Source organism: Gymnogyps californianus, chromosome 19 (assembly GCF_018139145.2).
Source record: "Gymnogyps californianus isolate 813 chromosome 19, ASM1813914v2, whole genome shotgun sequence".
NCBI classification, from domain to species: Eukaryota; Metazoa; Chordata; class Aves; order Accipitriformes; family Cathartidae; genus Gymnogyps; species Gymnogyps californianus.
Window position 1 is genome coordinate 9,534,101 of NC_059489.1, and position 27,022 is coordinate 9,561,122.

At 48.1% G+C, this 27,022-nt stretch overlaps 1 protein-coding gene across 1 annotated transcript in view; it reads right to left on the minus strand.

Moving 5' to 3' along the window:
* The window catches only part of SEPTIN9 (septin 9), a 144,200-nt gene extending 135,903 nt beyond the window's left edge, over positions 1-8,297 (minus strand). Inside the window, 1 exon segment of the mRNA XM_050908270.1 lies at positions 8,268-8,297. Within this exon segment, the coding sequence (XP_050764227.1) occupies positions 8,268-8,289 (22 nt within the window). The 5' untranslated portion in view covers positions 8,290-8,297.
* Between the last annotated feature and the right edge of the window lie 18,725 nt (positions 8,298-27,022).

The window sequence follows — 27,022 nt, forward strand, 5'->3', positions numbered from 1 at the left end:
GGGAGAGCTGCTGGGTGCTGAGCTCTTCCCAAAGGGAGCTGGTTCCTCTGCAGATCATCTCTCGGTGAGCACTCCCTCCCCCAGGAACCGGAGTCCGAGCTCCATTATTCCCTCGGTCCCCAGAATAGCAATACTCCCACACCAGGAAATTATGGACTTTCTTGAGCATTACCATGACCTTTTTAATTTCCATTATGCCTTTAGCTGTCTCCTCCCCCTACACTCCTTCTCTAAACAAATCTCAGAGCTGCACAAAGTGTTTCCTGTAAATAATACTCATCTGGCATGGAGAAAGGAAAAAAAAAGAAAAAGAAAAAACCCTTTTGCTGCTAGTTCCAGCTTGCAATCATCCCTCCAGTTTAACTTCCATCTGCTCGACCTGGGAGCCTCGAAGGCAGCATGGTGTTTGAGGGAAACAGAGGGGACAGTTACACGCTCTGGGCATCAGATTTGAGCCTGCCCTACCTGAAATTAAAAGTTCAGGTCATGGAGATAACTTATATTGTGCTTCAGGCTGCTGTAGTGCAATGATCAATGCTAAAGCTTGAGCAAGAACTTCACAACGAGCCCCTTTCTGCCCAGCACAGCCAGCTGTTTTCACAAATGTAGCAGCACTGGACAAAAATTTTCCTTTCCCATCCTCCTGGTGCCATTCCACACTGGTGCTGGCCTCTGCTCTAGAGATGTCTGAATCCCACTGAGCCCTGTGAGAGGCTGTTTTGTGCACACAACAGTGGAAGTTGCCTTACAAGCACAAAGCCAGGATGCCCTTTCGGGCTTCTGCAGCAATGGACCGAGTGCCCCATCTCACAGCAGCTACGAGAAAGGCCTTCGCAAGCCTGCGCTATCACCTGAACGATGAGTTACGCAGAAGGAAGCAGCTTCCCAGGCAGCCGTGAACCCCCACTCTTAAACATAAACCCTTTAAAGGGTGCTTTGAGCCGTCCCTGTCACTGGTAAGTCATTGCAGGCCAGTGTGGGAACGGGCTGACTCACCAGTGACTGTGCCGCCCCTCTCCCACTGCACCGCTGCTTGCGGCGTGCGATTTCCATAGGGAACGAGGGCTGCACGAGCACGGCTGCTCTTCCTGAGGACACTGGGATCGGGCAAGAAGGGAAACTCCCTGGTGTGTTGTTGAACCCACCGGCATGGCCAGTTAGCATCACCCCTAGGGACAGGTGAATCCCACCCTCTCCTGCGTGGCACCAGGGAGCTTACAAAAAGCAAGCAGAGACTTTGCACATCTATCCGACAGGTTAAATCTTCACAAATCGTTGCGATACAAAGTCCTCTCCTCTTCCACAGACTTTGCCCTGGATTTGGATCCCACCTTGTGCTGCAAAACCCGAGGCATCTCTTGTCTAAGAGAGGACAGGTTAGTCTCGCACAAAAAGCCCCACTCGCTCTCTAGTCACCATCAGCACTGCTTTTGGGAGGGATATCCCTGCAAGCAGTGAGCAGGCAGGGAGTTATTCTCTGCAGCAACATCTCCCCATTCCACATGGCACCGCCTCTCCTTGCTCACCCCAGGTGGGCATGGGAAGATGATCGGTGTTTTGGGGAAAGAGATAATCACCCCATTGGGCCCCACATGGCTTTTTGTTATTTTCTGCGTATGTCTGCGTGTTGCAGTTTCTTATTTGGCTTTCTCCACAGGTTGGATTCCCTTGCTTCTCCAAACTATTTCCTAACAGATGTTGGGAAGTTTTGCTACCTGAAGCAAAGCTCTACCACTGCCTGCACACGCCAGCCAAATCTGGCAATGGTGGAGCACCCAACCAAACCTGTCACACTGATCCCGCCACCCCAGCACAGCGTGGCACTGCTATAGCAGAATTTTTTCATAACAAGATCACGTCAATCATCACGAGCCATCAGAAACATGTGATGACAGATTGCGTTGACGTTTATGGCAATATATTCTGTCAGCGTGCGAGTAAAATACAACAATCATGCTTTTGGATTGGACTTCTCACGGTCCCACCTCATTTTTTGCACCAAGGAAGCGCAGAGGTAAGTTTGCCAGGACTGATGCCAGCTGCCATCAACAGCTCTTGATATCTGCTAAGCCACAGAAACAGACTGCGAGGCCCTGAAGGCAGCTGAGAACGGTCTGTCCGAGGATCAGGGTGCTTTCGTCCAACAGAGACTCCAACAATTTGTAGCACTCTAGCAAAATTACCGGCTTTACTACCACAAGAGAGGACAGGCACATTAGAAATCTAATTCTCTGAAGCATACACCTTGTTCATTTTAAAAGTAATCAAAAGAATTGTTAAAGGTTTTTAGCCACTAACCACACAGTGCAGACCTGGGCAATGCTGCCTCTCGGCCACGGCATCGGCTTGGGAGTACGGTCTGCAACACCGCCCTGCTCACATAGCCTTTGCCTCTGCTGCCCATCATACACCAGTCGTTGAGAAATTCAGAGGTGTGGGGAGGGAAGGACATGCATATTTTTACCCTGCGTCCCCGCAGTGCTCAGGGCAATGGTACCCATTCCCTCTGGGCACCTCTAAACATTGCTATAGCTCAAACAACAAACCAGGGGCAGCAGCCAGCAGGAACGTCAAAGGCCACGTCCAACCGTGCGTGCAGCGATGGCGAAGTGACTCAGGCAGGGATGGAGCAGGGAACAGTGTGATGTGACAGATGGAGTGGTAAAAAAAAATAAACGAAGGAGGCTGGGGAAGAAAACCCACCAGGCAGAACGTGTGAATGTGAGCGGGCACTGTGGCTGCTGATCACCGTTTGGAAAGTGTGAGTGAGAGGCATGGACCAGTCAGAGATGCGGTTGTCTGAAGCAGTGAGCGAGTGTTTGCCATGCAGGAACTGCATCATGTTTGTTCTCTCTTTTCTTTGGGGATTTAAAGCAAGGACAGGGGGCCGTCGACATTTGGTATCAACCAGTTTTCATATGGATCTGAATGATGCAGATCATCCATGCAGCTGGCCAAGCCAACCTGCAGAGCTTTCAGCATCCCGAAAACAAGACGCAAAGCCCTTTGTCTGCGCACCAGCCTCCTGCTATTCTTGGATTATCCAGAAACAAGTTTATTTTGTAGTCCTTGTTGTTTTCCTTCCTGCTACTTCAATAACAGAAGGTATCACAATGCCAACACAAAACCACGTCGTGCAAAACTTCCAGAGTCTCATGCAAGGGCCCAGTGTTCCTGGGGCAGTTCACCCCATGAGGGCACTGCCAGCACCACTATTCCTCCTCTTCCCTCTACTCCTGGGCTTCAAAACTCTCTCCTCCATACCCACACTGACTTTACAAATGCTTCAGCTCTGCTCTGCCACTGATAGGAAAGGAAAGAAGTCCAGGCCAGGCTTCACTGCTCTGCTCAAGTGCAGAGACCTGGAAGACAGAGAAGGCAGGGATGTGGCAGCAAAAAAGCTGAAATGGCACCCTCTGAGCAAGGTGAGAGATAGGAGTCAATTGTAAGCAACATGACAACCCAGCACAGAAACTTTTGCCTTTAATAAAAGCAGAGAGGCACAAACACCAGCTCAATCACCAGCATGCTGGGATCTACAGGGAGCTGCTCCACTACCTGTGGCTCCAGTGGTAGCCCTGTCCCACCAAGCAGCGAGGACATGGGATGAAACTGAAACCCCGGCATTTTTTCTGCTCCTGCTATTCTGCAGATACCTTCCTGAAGGCTGATGCATTTAGTTACTACACCATCTATTTGCACAAGCGCTACACAGCCCTGCCAGTGGCTGCTGTGCCTCTTCATTAACCAGTTTGTTACCGCAACACTGCAAAGTGCTTTGCTCTCGCTCCACAGCAGCTAAACACTTACTTGCGACAGACACACCACGGACGTGCTTCAGCGCATCAGGCACCGGCAGGGCTGTTTCACACAGAGATAACAAGTGCAAATGGGGCAACGGGATAGTTCATTCTTCTGAGCTGGTGGAGGCATTGCTTGCACTGAATTCAGGTTCTGAGCAATAGGTTTGACGAGCCAGAGACTGAGGATCCAGCTTATTGTGATTGATTGCAAATCCTCAGTACAATCATTTATTTTTTTTTAAATGATAGCTTGTTGGCCCAGCAATACAGGTTTTGTGGAGTAAGAGCTAGCTGTGAGTTTGAGCTGAAAAAAATGGGGTTTTTATTTTTATATATTTCAAAACAAACTATTTTGAATTTCTGTCCAAAATGACAATCTAAAATTAAATTAATGTTTTTGTTGGATCCAAGCAATATTTTTTCCTTGATACTGCAGTTTGGCCAGTGAACTAAACAAAAAAAAAATATCAGTCTGAACAACCCTGTTCATTTTTCCATAGCTTAGACAAACACAATGCCAGTTAGCTGAGAGGAGACGGGGTCCAGTTCAGGAGAGAACAATGGGGCTCTGCAAACACCGGGTCATCTCTGCCCCACCCAGCAACTTTTATGAGTGACATTAAAAGCTATTGAGGGAATCGCACTGGGCCTCTCTCGCGCAGTTATCAGCCTGAAAAAGACTCAGTCTCAGTTTTTCCAGACCATTTCAGAAGACGAGTGCTGCCAGAGATGTACCGAGGCCCCCACAACAGGCAGCACCCGTCCAGCCACAGCCCTTGATGCTTATTTAGGGGGGGGCCAAGTCTACACACCACTTTTTATTGCGCTTTGACGAACTCCTTCATTTGCTGCCAGATGAGCGCTTGCTGCGGTGCATGTCCCTGCGCTATCACAGCTGTACACCGCAGCTCTTGCTCACCCCCAGCAAGACCTCACTTGCTTTTCTTCTTCACCGGTTGCACGTACCGGAGCACAAACAGGGAGCCCGTTGGCGGGGCACAAACCCAGCTTGCTCCCCTAACACTTGTAACTGCTGCTGCCGCCTTGGACCAGAGCTGCGGGTGTTCAGCATCTGCAGGACGCCGTGCGGTGTCAGCACCAAGGCAATACGATGGGTCTGGGGCAGGAGGGGATCCTGGGACACTATAAACCAACCCATCAGAGGACGGAGCTCTTTCCCCAAAGCTTCCCAGTCTAGATAATGCCAATAACTCCAATTTGACTTATATTCTATTGCCCGTGTTTTATAGGGAATCATTTTGCAAGTCACGATATGGGAAAAAAATTGTTCCCAAATCCTAGTGTGAGGATCAGATCACACTTCTCTGTGTTACTCCCACAGTTTTTCCTATAGCCTTAGCTCATATATGAGGAGTTATTTCTCCCTAAGTGCCTAAGCAATAAATTAGGTCCACAGTTTAGGTAAGGGTGGGTCACACATAACCACTATGGATAATTCTGGAGGTACTGTAATTAGGACAATCCTTATTTCAGTGCATGCCAACATCTTACATAAACCTGAAACTGCAAACAGTCCTTGGCCAAAACAATTTGCACCATCCTTGAAAATATCTATAAATCATCGTGGCATTTATCACGAATCCTGTCTATTGCTTCTTTGGCGATGCAATTGTGCTTGAGTAATGGAAAATGAGAATTGAAAAATCCTTAAAAAAATAGTACTCTAGGACAAGTAAAACATCTAAAAAAAAACTCTCCTTGCCTTAAGCATCTGAAATAATAGACATCCCTAAAGCAAACATGTAAGAGCTGGCTTCACTAGCCGTTATTGCTCATTTTTAACTTGCCGTGTAAAATCCCCTTTTCACCCCCTCCCCTCCTCCTCCTCCTGCTGCTGCCAGGAAGTTCCAGGAAAAAAAAGCACTACCAGGCCGACCCACACGTGCCCGCGGCTACGGCACAAAGGTCTGAGCCTCTCTCTGCTGGTAAGAGGTAAAGCATCCGACGGCAAACTCTTTATCCCAACCGCACCTACGTGGCGTGTGCTCAAGTCATAGCAGATGGGTAATGATTCCCCTGAAGTACTTTAGAAAAGGTAAATCTTGCCTGGGGTGGGGATCAGCCTGCTAACAGGAGAGCACTACAGCAGCATTGCTGTGTTCACAGAGGAGGATGGAGCTGGAGCTTCAGCCCTGTGAAGTCAAGTGAGATCCTCCAGCTGAGTTCAGCGGGACCCAGTCCACAGAAAAGATCCAGAATATACTGGAGAGGAGCAAACAAGGCCAGCGAGGGATGCTCCCTAACCTCAAAAAGTGTTCAGAAGATGCTTATTGTTTCCTTTTGTCATCATTTTCAGGAGTTTCTCAGCCAGGCACTGCGTTTCCAGCCTGTCAGGGGTTGTCAGCAACGTGCTTGGGAAGCGCAGTGTTTGCAGCTGAGAAGTCACTTTGTCACCTCACCAGTTTCTCTGGGAGTAGAAAGCTCAGAGGCTCTGCAGCACTCTGTACATCTTACTCATGTCTTGGAGAAGCAATCTGGATTCCCAGTGAAATTCCCCAAAGCAAGTTACCATCACTCTTCCCCGATTTGTAAAACCACCAGATTTATGGGACAAGGAGGGCTGGCTCTGCCCCGCACAGAGGTGGCAGCCCTCCAAAGGCAGCCTCCCCAGTGCGGTGGGTGATTCATTGAGTGCCTTTCTGCCCGATGAATCAGCAAGAGGCAAGGCCCCAGCACAGCACGGCCAGGAGCTGCAACGCCGAAAGTGAAGCCTTTGCAACGTGCAAACGAGAGCTGCTCGAAGAGCTGCCTCTGCTCTTTGTAAGATTAGTGGTGGTCATAGTGCAATCATCCTGTTGCTTCAATGTAGTGTATCCTGGCTAGTGTAATTCTGCTGTTCTTTTTCTTTAAATAGCTGCACTGTACCAAGGGACATCTCAAAGCAAACAGTGTTTCCAAAATACAACTGCAGTCCCTTTTGAATAAAAGGTACTGACCAGAGGTCAATCGACCTCAGTTGCAACACCAAGCGAAGGTGGATTTGGACACCGACCACAGACACATCAGTCACGTCAGGGGCTTCGCAGTGCCACAGCTCCACTCCAGCACAAGCAACCCAAAGCAAGCAAAGCAAGTAAGGACCACTTGGCCTCATCTGCAAGAAGTCACAATATCAGGTCACACAATCCTGACAGCTTTTTCTTATGACAGCCAGTTATCTCCAGACCTGTTCTTGCACTGCTCCTGTTTGCTCCAGGGCTGCTTTAGCCACCGTCTGCACCTCAGGAGGCCTGTACAAATAACAGGTTTCAACAATGCACAACCATTAATACCCACTTTAATCCATTACAGCGTGCTAAGAATCATGCTTAGGCTTTCTCAGGTTCCCGGCATACAAGCCCTAATAAAACCTCCCTGGCAGTCCATTTAGCAACTCTAATGAGAGAAGAGAAATGTGCAAGAGAGAAACGTTACTAATTAATTTTAACAATAAACAGGCAGCAGCATCACACAGGGAATTTTCTGAGTGAAGACAAACCCGCAGCTCCTGTGGTTTATGAGCTCAGGCAGAGTCCAGTTGGCCATGACGTGGCTCGAGTGACTCGCAGCACGGCAGCTGCCCCCAGTGCCCCTGCGGTGTGGCCAGACCCATGACTCAGGACATTAGGAGGAGGCCAGCACGATGACACCATATCCCCGCAGCGACCAGGGCGAAGCCAGGGCAGAACTGGGCTTACAGAGTACAGGGTCACGGGCTGGTAGCTGGAGCCAAGCAGAAATCAGCTGCAGAACAAAGTCCTGCACCTGGAGGAGCTGCCAGAGGCACCTGAGCTTTACAGGATGAACACCGGACCTTTTGTAGGAGACGTCTGCTCTATCATGCACCAGCCACTTCTTGGGACCACTGGCAGGATTTCACAGAAAGCTCAGAGAAATTACATCAGTCATGGTTGCTTGCTCCCGTGTTAGCTGGGGAGGAAGGAGCCTGTGTGAGCCTGTGAGAGTGGAGGGTGCAAAGCCCTCGCCCCGTGGGGCAAGACCAGAAAAGCCAGGATGGGGAGCAGGGAGAGGAGCGCCGCAGCATTAGGGGATCCCAGCTCTTCCACCCCTGATTTGGAAACCCCTCCAGCCCCGAAGGCAGCCGGTGTCACACACAATGCCACTGTCCTGTTTTAATTTCAAGCTGCTGCTCGGCACTGGAGCTCACCCCATGCTGGCACAGGTGCCTTCTGAATAACAAGCTCCATGCCACCAGCACCGAGTTTTGCCTGGAACAAGCTGCCTCCCTGGATTTGTTTTGCTTTTTAAGCCTTTTCCACTGATAAACAGGGCTTGTTGATACGCAGTGAAACAGCTGCTCGCTCCGCTACAGAGCTGCTTGGAGGGAGCAGGGCTTGTGCAAGTTGTACTTCTGGGCTTCTTTAACCTTTTTCTTTTCCCAGTACATACACAAAGGGACAGAGGCGAGAGGAGAGAGAGGCAGGGGGCAAGCCGCTTGCTCACCTGAATACGAGGATTTCTTCATGCCGTCGCTTCGAGCTGTGACATAGGAGCGGGAGCGAGGCCGGCTGGGCGAGGCGTTGGGGCGAGCGGTCCCTGGGGTGCCGTGCCGCGATCCTTTCCTTGGGGCAGGCAGGGATGGGGAGGGGACGCGCGCTCTGCCACCGCATCCACGCGCGCGGCTCCAGCCGAGGGGCAGCCCAGCACTCCAATTAATTAGCACACACCTTTCCTAATCTCGCACACAGTTATGGGCTGTTCCAACTCTCCTGGCACTGGCAGGGGTAGAGCAGGGTTCAGCCTCCCCGGCGGCTGCACGTTATCCCCTCGGAAAACAAATGGTCCCTGGGGATTACTCGTGCCAACACCCAGCCCTGGAAATCCCAGTGTCTTTAGCCGGTGCAGCAAAGGGAAGGGAGGGAATTTCATGCCTCCATCCCGGCGCACCCCACGGCTTTGATTCAGCCCTTTGCTGCCAGAGCAGCTCAGGTCAGCCCCGCTCTCAAGTCAGGCAGTTTCTAGTTCAAAGTGCATTACTGGCCCGTCAGCACCCCGCGGTGTAAACACCTCTTTCCTCTTCAAACCCACACGTAAAGGACTCATTCAAGGCTGTAAATTGAGCAAAATGCTTATGCAGGCTTATGACACAGGGAGAGCTACGTGGGAGCAGTTACTCACTGCTCAGGGGGATGCAGAGAGCCACGTACCCTGTAACCAGCTCCCCAAAGCGCTGGGATCTGGCATCTCCCCCAGGTTACTGGGGAAGAGGAGGCTCCATTTTGCTATTCCTTCTGTGCCTCAGCACGTGGGTCTGCCAGGAGAGCAGACATGTTCCTGATCACTCCCTTGTGAAACGCACATTGGACAATTAGTTACACAAATGCAATAAGCTGGGGGCATTATGAGCACAGACAGGAGGAAAGAGTAAATTAAGACTAGCTGTGACTAAAGGCACAGTGAAGTGCAGGAGCCTGAACTGCTGGAGGAAGGACTGGGCTGATCACTGGAAAGATTTCCACAGCCTGCTCGGGTGAGTCACCCGCACCAAGGTGCAGAGCACAAGTCCCGTCCACATGAGAAAATTCCACCAGCTCAAAGGCATGATTTCAGTAGGAAGGGCTTTCTGTTTGCTTTTAGACTTTTCCACAGTAGGAGAAAAACTGTTCTGCCCCCCAGCCTTAACCCTGGTATTGCACGAGGACAGAGAAAGAGAGTAGATGAGCTGGATTAAGATGATAGGGTCCCATCAGTATTTGTTACCATTTCTCAGCCATAGATTATCGCCTCTGTAACAGATATGAAAAAAAGGATTGTCTGAGCCTCTCTCAGGCTTCAGTGCAAAACCTGAAGAGCTAGCTGAAGTCGCTGGGGGATTTGGTGCTAAGCGGCCAGACTTTGCACTGGAACAGTTCAGGAGCACTCACACATTCCCAGGTTCGGAGCAGCAACAGCTCTACCCACTGCTGCATGACAACGCTGCATTACTGTGACGCTGTGATCTCCAGCAGGGAGATGTTAGCAAAAAACTCAGTCATCAAGAAAACTTCTGAACCACCAAAGCTTTGTTGCTTAAGTAAACATACATCTAAGCCCATAGTAACAATATATTACTCTTTCCACAGGTGCCTTTGAAATCATGAGTCACAATTTATGGAAGAGAAACAATAGCACAATGACTTGCCCCACCTTGTACACCAAATAAGGGCAAAGTCAGGAGCAGAACCCACTCCCAAACACTAATCCCCCCAACTCTGCTCTCGCCTGCATCCCTCTGATGGGCACAACTACTTTTAATACTCAGCACTCGCAGGAATACACTTTACAGAAGATGAAGAGATAACTTTCTGTTCTTCTCTTCTCGCGTATGGGTATACGTGCATGTGTGCCTGATTAAGTGTGTGATTACATGTGCACATGTGTGCAATTAAGTGTATGGTTCCGCATGTGTGTGTGATTATGTGTGCAAAGTGTGCCTGCGCCTTTGCGGGGCTGCTGGTGAGCAGCGTTTTCGGAGCCATGGCTGGGGTACAGCCATCTGATCAGCTTGACTGCACAAATACAAACAGCAAATTGTGGAGCAGGCTTTCTACCGCAGGGCCAAACAAACACGATGAGACAGAAAATGGCTGAAGGGATTTTTTCTGAAATACTGTCTGACAAAGAATCCTTTTCTTTGGCTGCCCGGCCTCAGAATTACCAAGAGAATCAGTCACTTGGCTCAGAAGGGCAGGTTAATGTTTAATACAATGCAGAGCCCACAGGCTTCAAATAGGTAAGTCATTTATAGCTTTTTTTTTTCCTCTTTCGTAAGACTAGTGAGGGAATTTATTGTTCCTGAAAGTGAGGGATTCAGACTGCTGGCTCGGCCCAGCCGCAGCACAGGCAGGCACAATGCGAGCCTCATGCATCCCATCCTGCCAAAACAGCTCGGATCTGACCTGCACAGGCACTGCCCTGCGCCAGCCCTCGACACCCCCTCTGCCAAACGCATCCCACCCTGGCATTCCTATGCCAGCACAGTGCTGGCAGAGGTGCAGAGCTGGCCTCTTTTCGGAGGGGCTGTGTCAACCTCACTCATCTCCATCTCGTGATGCCCGACTCCACACACACAGCAGTGATCTTTTTCAAGGGATGAGGGTGGGCAGGCTCCTCTGAGCCCAGCGGCACCTGCACGCACCAAGGCTGCAGATGCTGCACCTCCTGCAGCAGCTGCTGAGCCTGACCCAGCCGTGATGCCCTCAGCAGCTGGTTCTTCATGGCTTACTCTGCAACACGTGTGTTATAGTTTCATGGCAGGCGTGAAAGGCATTTTCTGCAAGCGGTATGTGCTGTCTCTCTCCCCCAGCAGCATCCTCCAGGCAAGCACGTTCCCCAGCATGTGGGGGTCCTGCACCGAGATATGAAATCTCCCAAACTAAACATAATACAGCAATCAGAGGAGCGAGAGACGAGCACCGCCAGCTACGTACGGTGGGCTGGGGCAGGGAGCCAGAGGCCCAGGAAAGGGCCAAGGTGAGGGAGAGACTGGTGGAGGCAAGAGCACCAAGTAATGCGTACTGTAGTGAGGAGGAAAGTATAAAAATAAGGAAAAGGGGAGCCCCGAGGGACAAACTACAATCTCATGGACTAGCATGAAGCTAGACATTAGGGTATGCTGAGCTGTGTAATTGCATCTTTCCAACTGACTCATTCAAACTCTCTGACCAAGTTTCTCGTCTTGCAAAAGTGGAGGAAGGTTGAGTTTTCCCAGGGAGAGGTGTGGGGAGACTGTGCATTACTCAGTGCTGCCCTGGGGCTTGAAAACATTGCCTGGTAGGCAAAAGTTGCTGTTATGGGCGAAAGCTGGGCTCCCAGGGTGACCAGCAACAAGGATAGGCAGGAATTTACACTGCAAAGGCCTGCCAGTGAGCAGCAGAGCAGACCTGAGCCTCCTCTTTGGGGAACAGTATCTCTGACTGATTTAGAGGTGAAAACTCAGGTGTCAGGACTATAAACCACCCACATGTCCCTCTCCAGCTCTGTTTGGTTTACATATGATCCTCCAAGCTCCTTTTTCCTGACCAATTGCTCTTTTGTGGCTGCAAAGCCGGAGAGAGGATGCAAAGTTTTCCACTCTGCTCTGCACCAGCCACCCCATCCTGCCCAGCGCAGGGAGGCCGCTGCCAAACCAGGCACGAGGTTAAGCGGTGGCACTGCACCCCAGCCAGAGAGATCATTGCAAAAGCCCTGCAAAACTCAGCTCGGAGAGCCCCTGGATTCAAGGGAGAGGAAGCAGGAGGGGATGGAGATCCCCACGGAAGATGAGACCTTGCGGCTTTTGGCCAAGAAAGGGCTACCCTCACTGCCCAGAGCCTGCAATTGCCCTGGCAGGCACGAAGGGTGGCTTCTGGAGCTGCTGCATGTGCAACGGGGCCTGACTCACCCTGCGTACTTGGCAAGTCCAACAGCTCGGACGCACTAAGTCAGCAGGAAAGGGCCAGGCAGTTCAGTCAGCCCACTGAACCCGTTCACTGCAGCTGGAAGAGCTCTGTGCCAGCGGGCTGGCTGCTGGCAGCCCAGCTCAAGGCAAAGTTCAGTCCGTCCTCTGTGCCCTTTGCAGTGCACAATTCCTGTTGGCGCCCAGGACAGCAAGATGCTTGTGAGAAAGGACAAGAGCCAATCAACCAGCACTGGACGCTTGCAGCGCTGGCAGAATCTGCCCTCCTTTCTGCCACCTTCTTGAGGAAATTAAAATATTACGGCACCTCTGATCGCTCTCCCTTTCCCCTGCAGACCTAACAGAGTGCCCGCTCACACAATGCGCTGGTTGTGCCACAGTTAGTTAATCCTTACAATGCCCTGGTTACTTAAGTTCATCATTATCCTCATTTAGTTATAAAAAAAGTAAACACAGATTTTTATTTTTAATGGCTCTGAGAAAGGGTTGCCCAAGCTGGGATTAAAACTCAGGGCGGTCTAACTTGTTACTACCTAACTTTACAGCTGCAGGAATGTTGGGTCTGCCAGCTCTAAGCTCGGCAGAGTCTGCCTTATAAAAACATACCTGCCCAGATCTTGGAAAGGGAGATAGAAATCAGTTTGATGATCAAAGTTTCTGATAGCATTCCTGGATAATACAGGCTTTGCAAAGAGCAGCATGCAGAGGTCTGGAGGACTGATCGGCAGTGACCTGGAACTGCTTCCCCCAGCACTTGGGGATAATTCAGCGGAGTTCACGTCCAAGGAGCCTCCAAGCCCTGACTTCATCAGTAGGCACATACAAATCCTGCGGCTGCTCCAATGCAGCAGCCTGGCTCTCAAGCTTGCAATAAGGAAATGAGGGATAAGTGGAAATGAGGGATAGGTTTATGAAATGCATTTGGAGTGACCTGTTACTCATATGCAACAAAACCACTGAATCATGGAGATGGGACAGTCAGATGTGCATGAGAGGAGCTCGGGTCCACATGGATGGAGAATCTCCTACTTGAAATGATGGCTGAGATCTCAGTTAAATCCATGTAACTTAACAAGTGAATAGGCCCATTTACCTGTCCTCAGTGTCACCGGGGACAGTGTGTTCACCGATGAGTCCTAGTGTACCCAAGTGCACATACAAACCTGCTTGCCAAACCCAGGAAGACTAAATGCAAAGAGCAGCAGTGACATAAGCCATCACCACCACTAAGATTTGCCATACTCCAGTTCTGAGCCACTTTCTTCTTGCCAGTGGCCAGGATTTAATGCAGCTCTCCCCTTCCCTGCTCCACAGTAGGAAAACACAGATGTTCAGCCTCTCAGCATCAATTCACAATGCTCAGATACAGAAGGCAAGGCAGCTGTGTTGATCTAAAGCCTCATACATTAGCACTCTGCTTTTTCCAGGGACTGATTCACTTGGTTAGGACACAGCACAGCTAGCAACAGCCAGACTCTCTCTGTGGTCTTAAGTGCATATGCATAAGAGGTAAATAATTTAGCCTGTGTTTCCTAACTCATTTCCCTGTGATTCCATCTGACAACAAAGCACCAAAGACCCACAGCATTACAGTATCATCATATATGGTCTGATGGTCATACTGTCCTCCTCTTTTGGGCTGATGGTTATAGTGAGGAAGCAAATAACTTAATGAAGCAATTACTCATATCAAATCAGCAGGTTTTGTTCTTCTGCTGTAATTATGAGGAACCAGGAAGAATGTCCAATTACTCAAGGCAGAATTTCATTACCAAACAAGATAACATCTGCTCAACCACAATGTACATCAGATGGCCATTTTCATGGAACAGCCTCTCCCATGGTTAGGGAAGGGAATACTTCAACCTGAAATTAAAGTTGAAGAGTGTGTGAACAGACAATAAAACAAAAATTAAAGGCTGTAGTCAATGCCTATTCAATAGAAGGGAAATCCCTGAATGTAAGGGAAGTCTGAATGAAAGGTCATAAGTGTTTTCCATTTTGAATAGCCCCAGTCTCTGAAAACAAAACTCTTCAAGGTGCTTCATGAGCTGACCCACATGAATACACCCCCCCCCCCCCCCCCCCCCCCCTTAAGAATCATTGTAAAATCCTTGGGCTGCTTTCAGAAATGCCAGCTGAGCACTTCTGAAACTAGCTGCAAGTTTGAGAAACAAAAACAGGTCAAAGTCAAACTCTCAAACCCCTCAAAGCTTAATCCATTTTTCACAAATGTACAACCCTGTTTTATGGCTTTTATGGTCTGAGTTTTAGTTGAAACTACAGGAATGAAGCAACAACTATAGCTTTGCATCAATCACGTCCTTCCAAGTGGTACAGAAGAGATCTGATCTTACTTGCCACCAAGTGAGAATATCACTGGTTTTTTTATCCAAGCATCATACATAACCCAGGGCAGGGGCTTACCCCAGTGCCTGCCCTTGGCCAAGCTGGATTATCAGGTACATTTTCACAAGCACAGTTTAGGGAAATGAACATACCTCCCTAGGGAGGGAGAAAAGGTGGAACAGAGGCAGAGCGCTGGAGCTCCGAAAAGCCAGGCTTACTGGTCCTGCTGTACTGGAGGGAGGCACAGAAAGTGTGGGACTAAACTGCTGCAGGGGAGAGGGACCGCACACCACCTATTCCTACCCCTCCTCAGCAGTAGCAACCAATCTGGCTGCAGACTTGAGCATATGCCAGGCAAACAGCCAGGCACGATTGTTTTGCTGCTGTTGTAAATGCTTATGTTTAGAGACATCCATGGGTATTCAGGGAACGGTACAATCATGCTTAAAGCTATGCTTAACTGTCTGCCTGCCATGATTTCTAAATCCATCCCTGAATGCAACTCCCGGTCCTGCAAGTGTGATTCAGAGCATATTCTTAAATGCATGAACTTACATGTTTGCTTCCCATATTTGCAAGCGTGTAAGAGGCACAAGGTGCCCCTTCCCCCTGACAGCTCTTAATGGAAAGGCAGACCCAGATGCAGAGGGGGCTCTGCCTGTCGCTTGGAGGGAAGATGCTGGACTGGAGCCATGGGGCCTGCTAGAACTGGAAAAGGGGAGCAAGGAACTGGAAAAGAGAATCAACAACAATAAAAGAGCCCACAGAAAATGTGGATAAAGGAAAACCACAGAAGGATCAACAAGAGTCTGCCTATAATCACTACCAAAGCAATTACAGAATCAGGGAAGATTTATAACAGACTGAAGAGCTGGATACTTGGCATGTGAAATGGAAAAGCTGTAAGGAGGGAATTCTGTATGCTGGCACCAGGCTCAGGAGCCGCAAGTGATGCAGCCTCAGCAGTTCTGTCCTATACAGAGCAAACAGCAGCATTTGGATGTCTTTTCTTGTACCTCTCAGCTTCCAGCTATAATTTGGTCCAGTCATCGATTCCAAGTTTTAAAAACCAAAACAAACAAAATTTATTTATGCAGAATGTTGAAAAAAAAATATGAGGAGTGATTAATAATAGCCACCATTTCCTTAATACTGTAACACAGCGCAGCTTCTAACCAGCACTGGCAGCTCTTCTGGGAGGAAATTACTATTATCCAACTTTACAGGTGAGGAAACTGAGACACAAAAGGGGTACAGAAAGCAGCTGATTTAATCCAGATCTAGAGTTATAGTCCTGGACTATTATTATACATATAACTCTCCGTATTCCTGGAAACTGGTGCAGGTTTATCTATGATACACTGTCACCCAGCATTAGCCACCCCTTATGTCTCTGCTTTGCTTGCTAAGGACAGAACTCCACTGTTATTTTCTCTTTTCTTACACTGGCACAGCTTCGTTTCTCATTGTTCTTTGTCTTCCATCTATATCATTTACTCCAGAATTTAAAAGGATGATTTTGCCATCAACTAGCAGCAACTAAAATACCTGCACAAGACTTAGGGCAATGGACAGACCAGCCTCTCAAAACCAATACTTTCATTTCCAATCAACTCATACACGAACAAGCCCTAAGCCTAGAAGTCCAGGATTTCCAAATTAGTTGGGTACAAATACCTTTGGAAAGCTCCAGAAAGGCCCAGGGGATTTCCCCATTGACAACGAAAGGAGCAAATCTAACAGACAGAGGAGCTGCAACAGGCAGTGGCTTTAAAAGGTAAAAATCAGCTTCATCCAAAGCTCAGCAGCACCAGTAATGAAGCAGCCAGGGCTGCCTTCGCACCCAGCTCAAAGCTGATCAATCAAAATGAATCATCACTTGAGAGAGACAAGCAAAGAGGTAATTTAAACACTGAAACAAGCCTGCTGCAGTTCAGCAGGTAACAGCATGATTGGGCTAACATACCCACCTCAAAGAAGGACTTAAAAACAGGCTTGGGAGGGAGGGCAGAGGGAGCACGTCTCAGAGCCACAGTTAGCAAGAGGCTTGTCCTGCCCGGATCCTCCGAGTCCCCACAACGGACAGTCCCAGTCTTGCTGCTGGGGAAGCACCTTAGAGCCTGAATATGTATATTCACCTTACGCATTTCTTGAAAACATCATAAGCTTTACAAACTGTGGCAATTTTTTAGCGCTGACGCTCACACTTAGCAGGCAGTTCCTGTAATGGCAGCACCAGCGATAAAGTGAGTAAATACAGTCGCGCTGTGCAAAGCTGCCTTTCTTCTTACTGAGAAAGGGACAAGGATAGCATTAAGGGCAACTAAGAAAATAGAGCTGGAGTTCGATTCCAGTTCTGTACAAACTGGCAGGAAGTGCAAAATTATGTGGGGAAACTACTGCCTGAGAAGAACAGAGGACTCTGGTCTCGTTGCAGCCCAAACCCCCAGCCCTGCCTAAACAAGCCAGGCAGCATCAGAGGCTCCTGACCACTGTCAGTGTTTTAGTGTTTTTTTGGGCTCTAACGAGTCAGGGCTCTAGGGCTCTAGCTAGAGCATGAATGGTTTCCTAATAGAAATGATTTCAGAGTCTGGAGCTGTTTCAGGAAGAGCTTGCTGAGCTGGCTGGTGCCAGGAACTATGTGAATGTAGCAGCAAGGAATGCTTTCTCCCTCCTCATCCCCCCGCGCCTCTCGGCTGCTCCCGAGATGAGGCTGCGCTGAACGAATCGGAAAAAGTCAGTTGTCATCCAGAAACCCCAGGGGGGATCTGGCCTCCATTTCCACCCAGGCTGTGAAGGGAAACTCTGCAGAGTAGCTGCAGAAACGGTCACCTGCTGGCAAGGTCGCGGCACGAACAAACCCTCATCTCACCCGTGGCCAAAGGAAAACAGCTCTGCTCCAAGGAGGAGGAAAAACCAGGAACTATAAAAGGGATATTGTATAAGCCCTAGTGCAAAAGCCTTCCTGCTGTTGTTACATTTTAATAACTCATATTTCCGAGAGGAGCGGGGCCGAGCGCTGCCTGCCATGACTGCGAACAATGGCACCAGCCAGACCCCGCAGAGGTTTCTCATTCATTGCTCGCCCAGCCAGCTCCCAGCCTGGCCTGCGGCCCCGCTCTCCTCCCAGGCTCGGCAGTCTGGCACAGCCGCTGCCTTCATGCAATTGTTCCCCTGCCTGATGGATTAATTTTCACTCAGGTTTTTGTTACTGTCTTGCCCTCTCGTGGCTGGCCCATAGATCAGATGCTCCCTCACAGACGGATGCACTAACACAGTCCCTGCTAGATGTTGTGGTCACTGTCCACAACAGGGTAAGAGCTTTAATCTATTTAACTTTGCAGCCAGTATTGCACGCTGCTCCTTTTCCGATGAGGTCATTCTGTGTGCATTGAAGTCAACTACAAATGTTACTTTTTTGCCTTCGCTTTTCTTTCCTTATTAAGATAAAAAGTACAGAAAGTAACTAGAGACGCGTTCACCTTTAGCCATCACCTTTCTGAACAGAGTGCATATGAATTCTGAGGATGAACACTTTCTTGGTATGGAGAAAAGTAGTGGAAAGGAACAGTTTAACTAAACTGCTCAGATGCAGCTCGAGGATGCCTCACATTTCAATATCTACTTGCCGCTCTGAGCCCCAATGGATTCAGCCCTCCTTTCCCCCCTGCTTCAGGCAATTCATGAGGAGCAGGAAAAAAAAAAAAATCTGTTAGTTAAATAATTCTTTCTGAAGCATTCATCAAATTCTGATCTCACCAGGATATATCTACAGCCATCTGCTCTAGCAAACACTGCAAATCTTACGTGTGCTGGTTGGTCTTTGTGGCCACATGAGTTTTCCCAAGGAGTCAGACCTAAGGTTGTTCATTCTGACCCGAAATACAGGCTTTCATGCAAAATTTTTAGCAGTCACCAGATGGAGCTATTCCTGATATTTCCATTTCTATAGGCATTTAGATCGTGAAGAAATATGGGAAAGTCAGCTAGCAGTGTGGTGCCTGTCTTTACAGAGGTCGAGCATAAATCAGTCTGATCACTGTCTACAGATCTCTGAACAGAGTAATTCTCGAGCCACTACTTTCAAGCTATGCACAAGCAAAAGAATACATGTTATAAACATATTGCTTCTTCCATTAAAGCCAAAGCTTTTTTTAATAATTATTACTAGCAGCATATGACCGGTGCCTCATAGCTCACCATTCTGATTCAAGTATTAGAGGCCACTAATACCCATGTCCTTTCAGCAACACGGTAGTAATCCATTCCTGTAGGTTTTCAAGGAGCAAATTTGCCTCACTGCTGAGCCATGCCCATTTCATTGACACTTCAACTTATCTAGCCACAAAAGCGTATTGGCCAATGACAAATTACACTGTTTATACAACTAATACTTCTGGAAGAGCATCTCTCTTCCAAGACACCATGAGCACTTGCAAACGTGTCTTTTTACAGAGAGGAAGAAAGCCAATGCAAAAGCAGTGCATGTGGCTGCCAGTTATAATTGAAATCATTTTAATAATTCATGCCTCATTATCTTGCCACATGGCAGTTCAAAGACCATCTCCTAATCCTTTAACCCTTTTCTCCTGTGTCCTTTGGTTTGGTTTCTTAGTTTAATCAATGAAGAAACAAAATGGGGAACACTCATCAGCACTTGCTCATGGGAACAAAACCCAAGAGGGGCTGGTGAGTCAAAGATCTTAATCCCCTTCCTCCTGCCCTCCTAGTTTTCCTTGTTTGATCCATCACTGTCAGCTGAAACAGCAAAAGAAATCAGTACACTACCGATTATATACCCCAAACTGTTGGCTGAAGCTGGAATTGCTTTATGGTGTGTCTAGATACTGTACCACTAAGGGCAAGGGGGACTCTTGTTATTTAGCAGCTTTATACGGCCAGTCAAGAATTGCTGGAAGCTGCAGATTTCACATTGTGTCCTTTATCCTGGGAGAGCTCTTACACTTTTTCCAGCTCTGAATTGTTCTCTGGGTAGGCAGTCCCACAGCTGTACCCTTTCTCATTAGGCAGAATTAAATTTTGTAAATCATAGGAACAGAGCATTATATTTTTTTTATGGTTTTGAAGCCTTCTTGTTGCCCCCTTAGCCATTTAGAGAGGTAATACCTGATATCTATTTACTATTTCTGTCCCACATGGGGAGACTGCAAACAAGAAAGTAAAGTATAAAATTATTTATGGCTGCAAGTATGGTCCTGTTCACTTTTGAAAAGGAAATAACCTTATAAAAACACATTCATTTTAAGCACAGCGTATATTTACACACAGGAGGTGTCCCTCTTTCAGAAGTTTAACTTATATGTATGAGGGAGGCCAAACCATGTATATGCAAACATGCATCAACATGTGCAAAATAATAGCACTAGTATAAGATTTCAACACCAGAAATGCCAACAGCAGCAAGGACTATCATTTATAACCAGTTACTCAATATGTTCCAGCAAGCAGATACATAGAGCTATAGATAAACCGACTGATAGCCTAATGAAAGCTGTAACATAAGGAACATTGCAATCTCTGTGCTACTACCATCTTACCTACAGCACACTTTACCCAGCCTACTCCAGGCTGCTTGTTTGCTGAGCCACCTGCCTCCCAGCACAACACAAACCCTGTCTCATTAGCAGCTAACCAGCGTCCAAGTTCCTCTGTGCCCCAGGTCCCATCTGCATCTCTGCAAAGGCGCAGGAAGGCTTCAGAAGAGCTGATGGCACAGAAGGTGACAGTGCCCTCAAAGTCCAGCAGAAGGAAGCCTCTGTGCCTACTGATTTTGAGATAGCAGAGTCTCCTGAGAAACAAATCTCGGTCAGCTGGCAGCAGAGCCAGAGCAGGGTCACCTTGGGGAACTTTTCAAATACAGAACTCAAGCCTCAGGTGATGGAAACCTGCACAGCTCTAGTGACATTAGAAGAGGAGATTTACACAGCTGACCCACGGTATTTTAAGCCTATCACTAAGGTTTGTCTGTTGAGCATACACAGCTGTTTCCACATCCTTGCTGCACTAGATAGAGGGTGACTGACATGCCGGCCCTCTCTTTCTATAAAGCACTTATCAGAGGAGTTGCCATGCCTATGGATGGTCTGGATTTGAGTGGGTGAGGAGTCCCCCATGCTTTGTCCCAGGACGGATGAATGCCTAGCAAGCAAAGTGATCTTTACAGGGAATTTATTAGGCAGCCTGAGCAGCACTCCAGAAGCTGCATGTTACCTTTGAAGCCCTAAAATAAGATCTATTGACATATCTTTCTACCTGAAGGATGAGGGCAAAGGTGATCAAACACAGGTTTCTTTCATGAACAAGCTCTGAGCTGAAGTACTCTCTCTTCACTTAACCGGGAAAAGACAAGTACAATCAGTGTGACTCATGAAGAGCTGTTTTGGTAACGCGCTGCCCATAGGCAGAAGGCTCAGCTGAAGAGGCCATTTCAACCTTTAGTACGCCACCCAACATGTCATGCTCCTCTTCTCAAATGTTGCAGAACCAAGATGTTCAGGTGGGTATTTGCCTTCAGAATACTAACAAGAATGCTCAATTTCCCTTTTTATCACTACTCACAATAACAAGCACTGCCCAGTGACAAAAATTTTAAGATTTTCAAGCACCATCAAGTTGGATTTTCCAGTTTGTAGGAGGCTAAAAGTAAAGGTCACAGTCATCATTACAGCTGTCTCCTTACTCAAAGCAGAGTGCTTTATAGTAGAGCTTGGCCTCACTTCTAATCAGCATTCAGTACTGGAGAGCTTGGGGCTCTTCTGGTCTAGGCAAAGGGCCAGAAAGTGACTCTGAACAGAAAAAGTAAGCAAAGTCCATTCTAATTTCACTGAGCAAACCAGGTGAAATACAAAAATAAGTCAATTAAAACACAAAACTCTAATTCAGTTTTATAGCATTCTTTCCACTCTAACAACATTACCAATTAGTTACAGTAAAACAGGCGAGACAACTGATCTTTATTTTGGTTGTGTTCTTTTAAGAAGGATACAAACAGTGCTTCAGAGAAACTGCTGCCAACGTGTAGCATAATTCATAAAAAGGATCAAAAAGGAGCTGTGGATCATGGAACGGATCAGAGCAGAAGTCCATCTCCTGATTCACAGGGAGGTGCCAAAGCCCTGTTCTGAACTGCTGTGAAAGATTATCTGCTCCCAAATTCATCCTCTCTCTCAAAGCTGGCTGCTGATCCCTTCTCACAATTCCCAGGCACATTGCACCCTTCAGCCTTCATCCAGCATTTTATAGCTGAATCTCCTCCAGCTCTTCCCTTCCAAAACCATGTTAAAGTCTTTTAAAGGATCCCAAGCATTATCCAGTTCAACATGAAGAGAGAAAGTTGACCATTTCTCTCCTCCCTCCCTGGCTACCCCAGCCAGCTACACTGCCAACTTCCAACACATCCTGACCATATATTTAGTCTGCGGTAATTTGCTTTGCGTTGTCTTGTGTGGGTTCCAAGCACGGGGATTACATATTCAGTGAGGCATCCAGCACTCGCTATAAAAGCCTGGAGTTTTGGAGATTTGACTCATCATGCTGCTGCTGCCAGAGGTTGAGAGACCACCTGGTCCAGGGCACCACTGTGAGTCAGAGGAGCCCAATGACAACGCAGGGAGACAATCCCAAATCCATGTCTGTCTGTACTGACAGGGTATATGGAGCAGGGTGGGAGTTACCATTAAACTTGTTCAAGGAAGGGATCAATGCTGTGGGCACACTGAGGGAGGGCCCTTGGCAGTCCTACTTGCTGCCTTCCAAAATGAAGGCCCTGAACAGGGCACAGTCATGGGCACGTTATGGCATAGAGTCTCAGGCATGGTAGAGTCGCCACAGAGTCCTTAAAATGGCAAAAAAAAGACACCCAGCAGAAATACATTTCCAACTCAGGCTCCTTCACAGCCCTTAATTTACAAGGAAAGATTGGGTTGGGGTACATGGTTGGAGGCAAACGGCTGTCACTGATGTCAGACACGTTTTCCTAAGGAATCCAACCTTTGTCATTTGTTCACCTATAAAGTAGCCAAAGCTTGTCTGTAACTGAACATCGGACAATTATTTCCAAAAGACTCTTATTCTGCTCCTGGGCCAACCAGTGTCTCCAATCTAAGCATGGAGCTAAACCTGTTAGACCAAAGCAGATCAACAGTCTTGAAGAATCACCTGCTGTGACCCAGCACAGAGTAGATGTGCACCAAGGCTTGAGAGCAGGCCAGGGAGAGGTGACAGGACAGCAGACCAGGGTGGTGGTGGAGCAGCGGTGTTTGGCACTCGCTTCCTGGATACTTCATGGCAGCAGATAGGATTTAACAAACACCTCCAAAGCTGAGCATAAATCACTTCCCAAGAAGCAGTGACTCAGGGGCTGTTTAGACTGACCTGTGTCCTCTCTCCAAGTTGGAGATGCAAATGGGCTGGAATTCAGAAGCAGAGCCATCACTGCCCCCTGACCCCTGAGATTTACACAGCTGAACCAGCACACGGTAGGCGAGACTGGCTTGGGGAAAGCCAGATCTGATGTGCAGGAACAGGACGTGCTTATCCTGAAGATAGCTCTTCTCTCAACACTGCTCCATACGCTATCAGGAATCATAATCCCTGCCTGGAGCAGAAACAGTTTCTTTTGCTCTGTGCTTGTCAAGCGTTTAAAGGTGGTGCAGTCAGCAACACGATTTCAGGCATTTGTGCACCACAGGTGAAAGATGTATATGCTGTAGAAATGACTAGGACCCAACAGAGACATGGCAACAGCTTGCACCTCTGAAAATACATAAGGGAAGGGGCCTTCACAAGGGTCTTGGTCATGTGAGGAAACCCTGGAATAATTGCTGTTGGTCAGATGCAATGGTTCTGCAGCTTCCCAGGCAGAAGGTCTGCTCAGAGAAGAGCAGTAGCTCAGAGGCAGCATGTCCTAGCGTCCACCCAGCTCCAGAGCACCCTCCAGCACTGGACCACAATGTCAAGCAGGAGCAAGGCTAACCCTACCATGTTAGAAGAAAACAAAACGTGGTTATTTTCTCTCTAGAGCACATTCCCCTACAACACACTGGTAGGCAAATTCCTGAGGAAATATCACCCTCTTGTGTCCAAGTTGAAGCTAGCAAGAAATGCTTCCAAAAGTGCAAAATAAAGCAAGCCGTCCACATTGCAAATCTGCCCGGTGGCCATTTGGCTCATTATTCTTGAATTTAGAGAAGTGGTCTTCAGGCTGTGGACAAGGGGCTTAGAGGGGAAGGGTAGAGGACCTGCCCTCCAGAGCATCTGCAAAAGATAGCAAAGGAATGTACACTACTGTTACCGGTTTAAATTCAATGATCAAGAGTCTAAGCCCCACTTCAAAATATTTAGGAGTCTACAAGTTGTAAAAGGTGAAAAGCACTGATTCCACAAAAGCACAAGTCAAATAACTTGGAAATTAATTAACCTTACATACTAGCCTAGCACTGGGAGATCTTCATGGTTGACGCTTGCTCCTGCCATCAGACTGCCCAGCATGAATCACAAATGTGGGAAAGGATCAGTGCAGCAGAATTAAACACTAATAGCTCTGTTGTCACCAGTGCTCTGCTACAAACAGTTAAACTTCACCAAAATCTATTCGCTTGGTATGTCACCCACCCGTGACATTTCTGTGCTTTGCTTCCAAGAACCTGAGACACTTTCTGCGCTCCCAGCACTGCACGTGACAGGGTACGAGCTGCACGAGATACAAATGTGAAGGGGCATTTACCAAGGTGCAGTCCTGTGACCTATCCTTGGTTTAAGCTGTGCTTTCACTTTTAATTGGGATGTTAATCTGCCACTCGGCTCTCAGTTCAGATATGAGCTGTCATCACTAACCACAATTTCATGTTCTTTCACATTCTTACTCCATCCTTAGCAAAAGCCTGTCTGAAAGCATGACTTGAGTAAGGTAAACTTGTTTCCCTTTGAGAAAGTGTTCCCCCAGCAGGCCCAGCGCCATTTCTCATGGGCTTTGCAGGGGGGTGGTGTCTCTCCAGCAACAACTGCAACCAGCCAGTGGGACACACCTTGTGCTGATTCTTAGATAACACTGGCACTGTTCATCCACATCTCACACAATCATTAAGAGGTTACTTCATGTGGGTTTTTGCATTGGGTTTGTGTGGCAAGGTTTTGGTAGCGGGGGGCTACAGGGGTGGGTTCTCTGAGAAGCTGCCAGAAGCTTCCCCCATGTCCGATAGAGCCCATGCCAGCCAGCTCCAAGACGGACCCGCCGCTGGCCAAGGCCGAGCCCATCAGCAACAGTGACAGCGCCTCTGGGATAACGTATTTAAGAAGGGGAAAAAGTTCCTGCACAGCAGCAATTGCAGCTGGAGAGAGGAGCGAGAACATGTGAGAGAAACAACTCCGCAGACACCAAGGTCAGTGGAGAAGGAGGGGAGGAGGTGCTCCAGGCGCCAGAGCAGAGATTCCCCTGCAGCCCGTGGGGAAGACCATGGTGAGGCAGGCTGTCCCCGGCAGCCCGTGGAGGTCCACGGGGGAGCAGATATCCACCTGCAGCCCGTGGAGAACCCCACGCTGGAGCAGGGGGATGCCCGAAGGAGGCTGTGACCCCCTGGGAAGCCCGCGCTGGAGCAGGCTCCTGGCAGGAGCTGTGGCCCCGTGGAGAGAGGAGCCCAGGCTGGAGCAGGTTTGCTGGCAGGGCTTGTGACCCCGCGGGGACCCACGCTGGAGCAGTCTGTTCCTGAAGGACTGCGCCCCGTGGAAGGGACCCACGCTGGAGCAGTTTGTGAAGAACTGCAGCCCGTGGGAAGGACTCACGTTGGAGAAGTTCGTGGAGGACTGTCTCCCATGGGAGGGACCCCACGCTGGAGCAGGGGAAGAGCGTGAGGAGTCCTCCCCCTGAGGAGGAAGGAGCAGCAGAGACAACGTGTGATGAACTGACTGCGACCCCCGTTCCCCATCCCCCTGCACCACTGGGTGGGAGGAGGTACAGAAAATCAGGAGTAAAGTTGAGCCCAGGAAGAAGGGAGGGGTGGGGGGAAGGTGTGTTTAAGATTTGGTTTTATTTCTCATTACTCTTCTCTGATTTGACTGGTAATAAATTAATTTTTTTTTCTCCCCAAGTTGAGTCTGTTTTGCCTGTGACAGTAATTGGTGAGTAATCTCTCCCTGTCCTTATCTCAACCCATGAGCCTTTCATTATATTCTCTCTCCCCTGTCCAGCTGAGGAGCGGAGCGATAGAACAGCTTTGGTGGGCACCTGGCCTCCAGCCAGGGTCAACCCACCACAGTTTTATTTTTTGGTTTGGGGTTTTTTTATTTTCCTTTTGCCCATGGACATTTCTACATGCTTGTTCCATCACACATAGCACTAAGTATGATAATAACTCTTCAGGGAGAGTTACTGCATCTTCTGATGTGTTTGGCTGCTTCATTTGGTTTAGTCTGCTCACTAGCAGCCAGTGTAAATATATTTCCTGCTATCCCATCCAGGATAGCTTGCTCATTCCAGGAATGCACAAGATGCCATCTCCATTTCACTTCCCCTTGGCCTATTTCTGTCCATCTCCTACAGCTACTTACAGAGCAACACACACACAAGCAGTTTAGCTTGGGAAAAAAGTGATAAATAGCAATAAAACAGCCTACTGCAGAAGTGAGATCTACAATGTGTATATCATTTAGATTTAATCAGAATGTTAATATGCATTAAATGGTATTTGAAAATTTCAGATGTATTTAATACAAGGGGATTTGCATATCTACCACTGAGTTTTTAATCCTTGTTAAATGTGTAGAATAATCAATTATTCAATGAACATACAAGGGTTCACTGATTAAATCTCAATTATAAAGGCAAGTCTTACACACTCTATTTATTATGACTGTTCTCCCAGCATTGCCTAATTAAGCCATATTTGATTATGGGGTGAAAAACATTTATTGCAGATATTGTGGCTCTGTAATTGATGTATATCTGCGGCCTGGCTGTTAAGCTCTAATAAATAGATTTTAAACAGCTAATTATTTAATTAACAACAGTCTCTTCCAATCTCAGTGTAAAGCATACTGAAGTCCTTTCATGAAAGCCCTAATAGGAACAAAACTGCTGGAAGCTGCTTCATTGTTTTCACCCTTCTCCCCCACATGCCAGTGTTGCTGGGATGCTCCCAGCTCCACTGCCAATGCTTTCAAAAGAGACTGCACTGCATGGGCTGGGATCCACCAGTCCAAACTTCTCTGCAGTGCAGATGTCTACCTCTGAACTGATTGTCTGTCTGTTACAGTCCACGGAGAGGAATAAACTGTAGCAGGGGGTGCTGTGTTTTCTTCTGTAGGAGACATCCAGCTCCTCAGGATCTTTTGCTGCAAGTGTCCTGCTGCTTCTGCAGACTTTAAAAGTCTCCTCGGAGGTACACTTCTCCATTGTAGACAACTGAAGGTCAGCAAGATGAAGCCTGCCTAAAGTATATTTATGTCACTTGTTTAA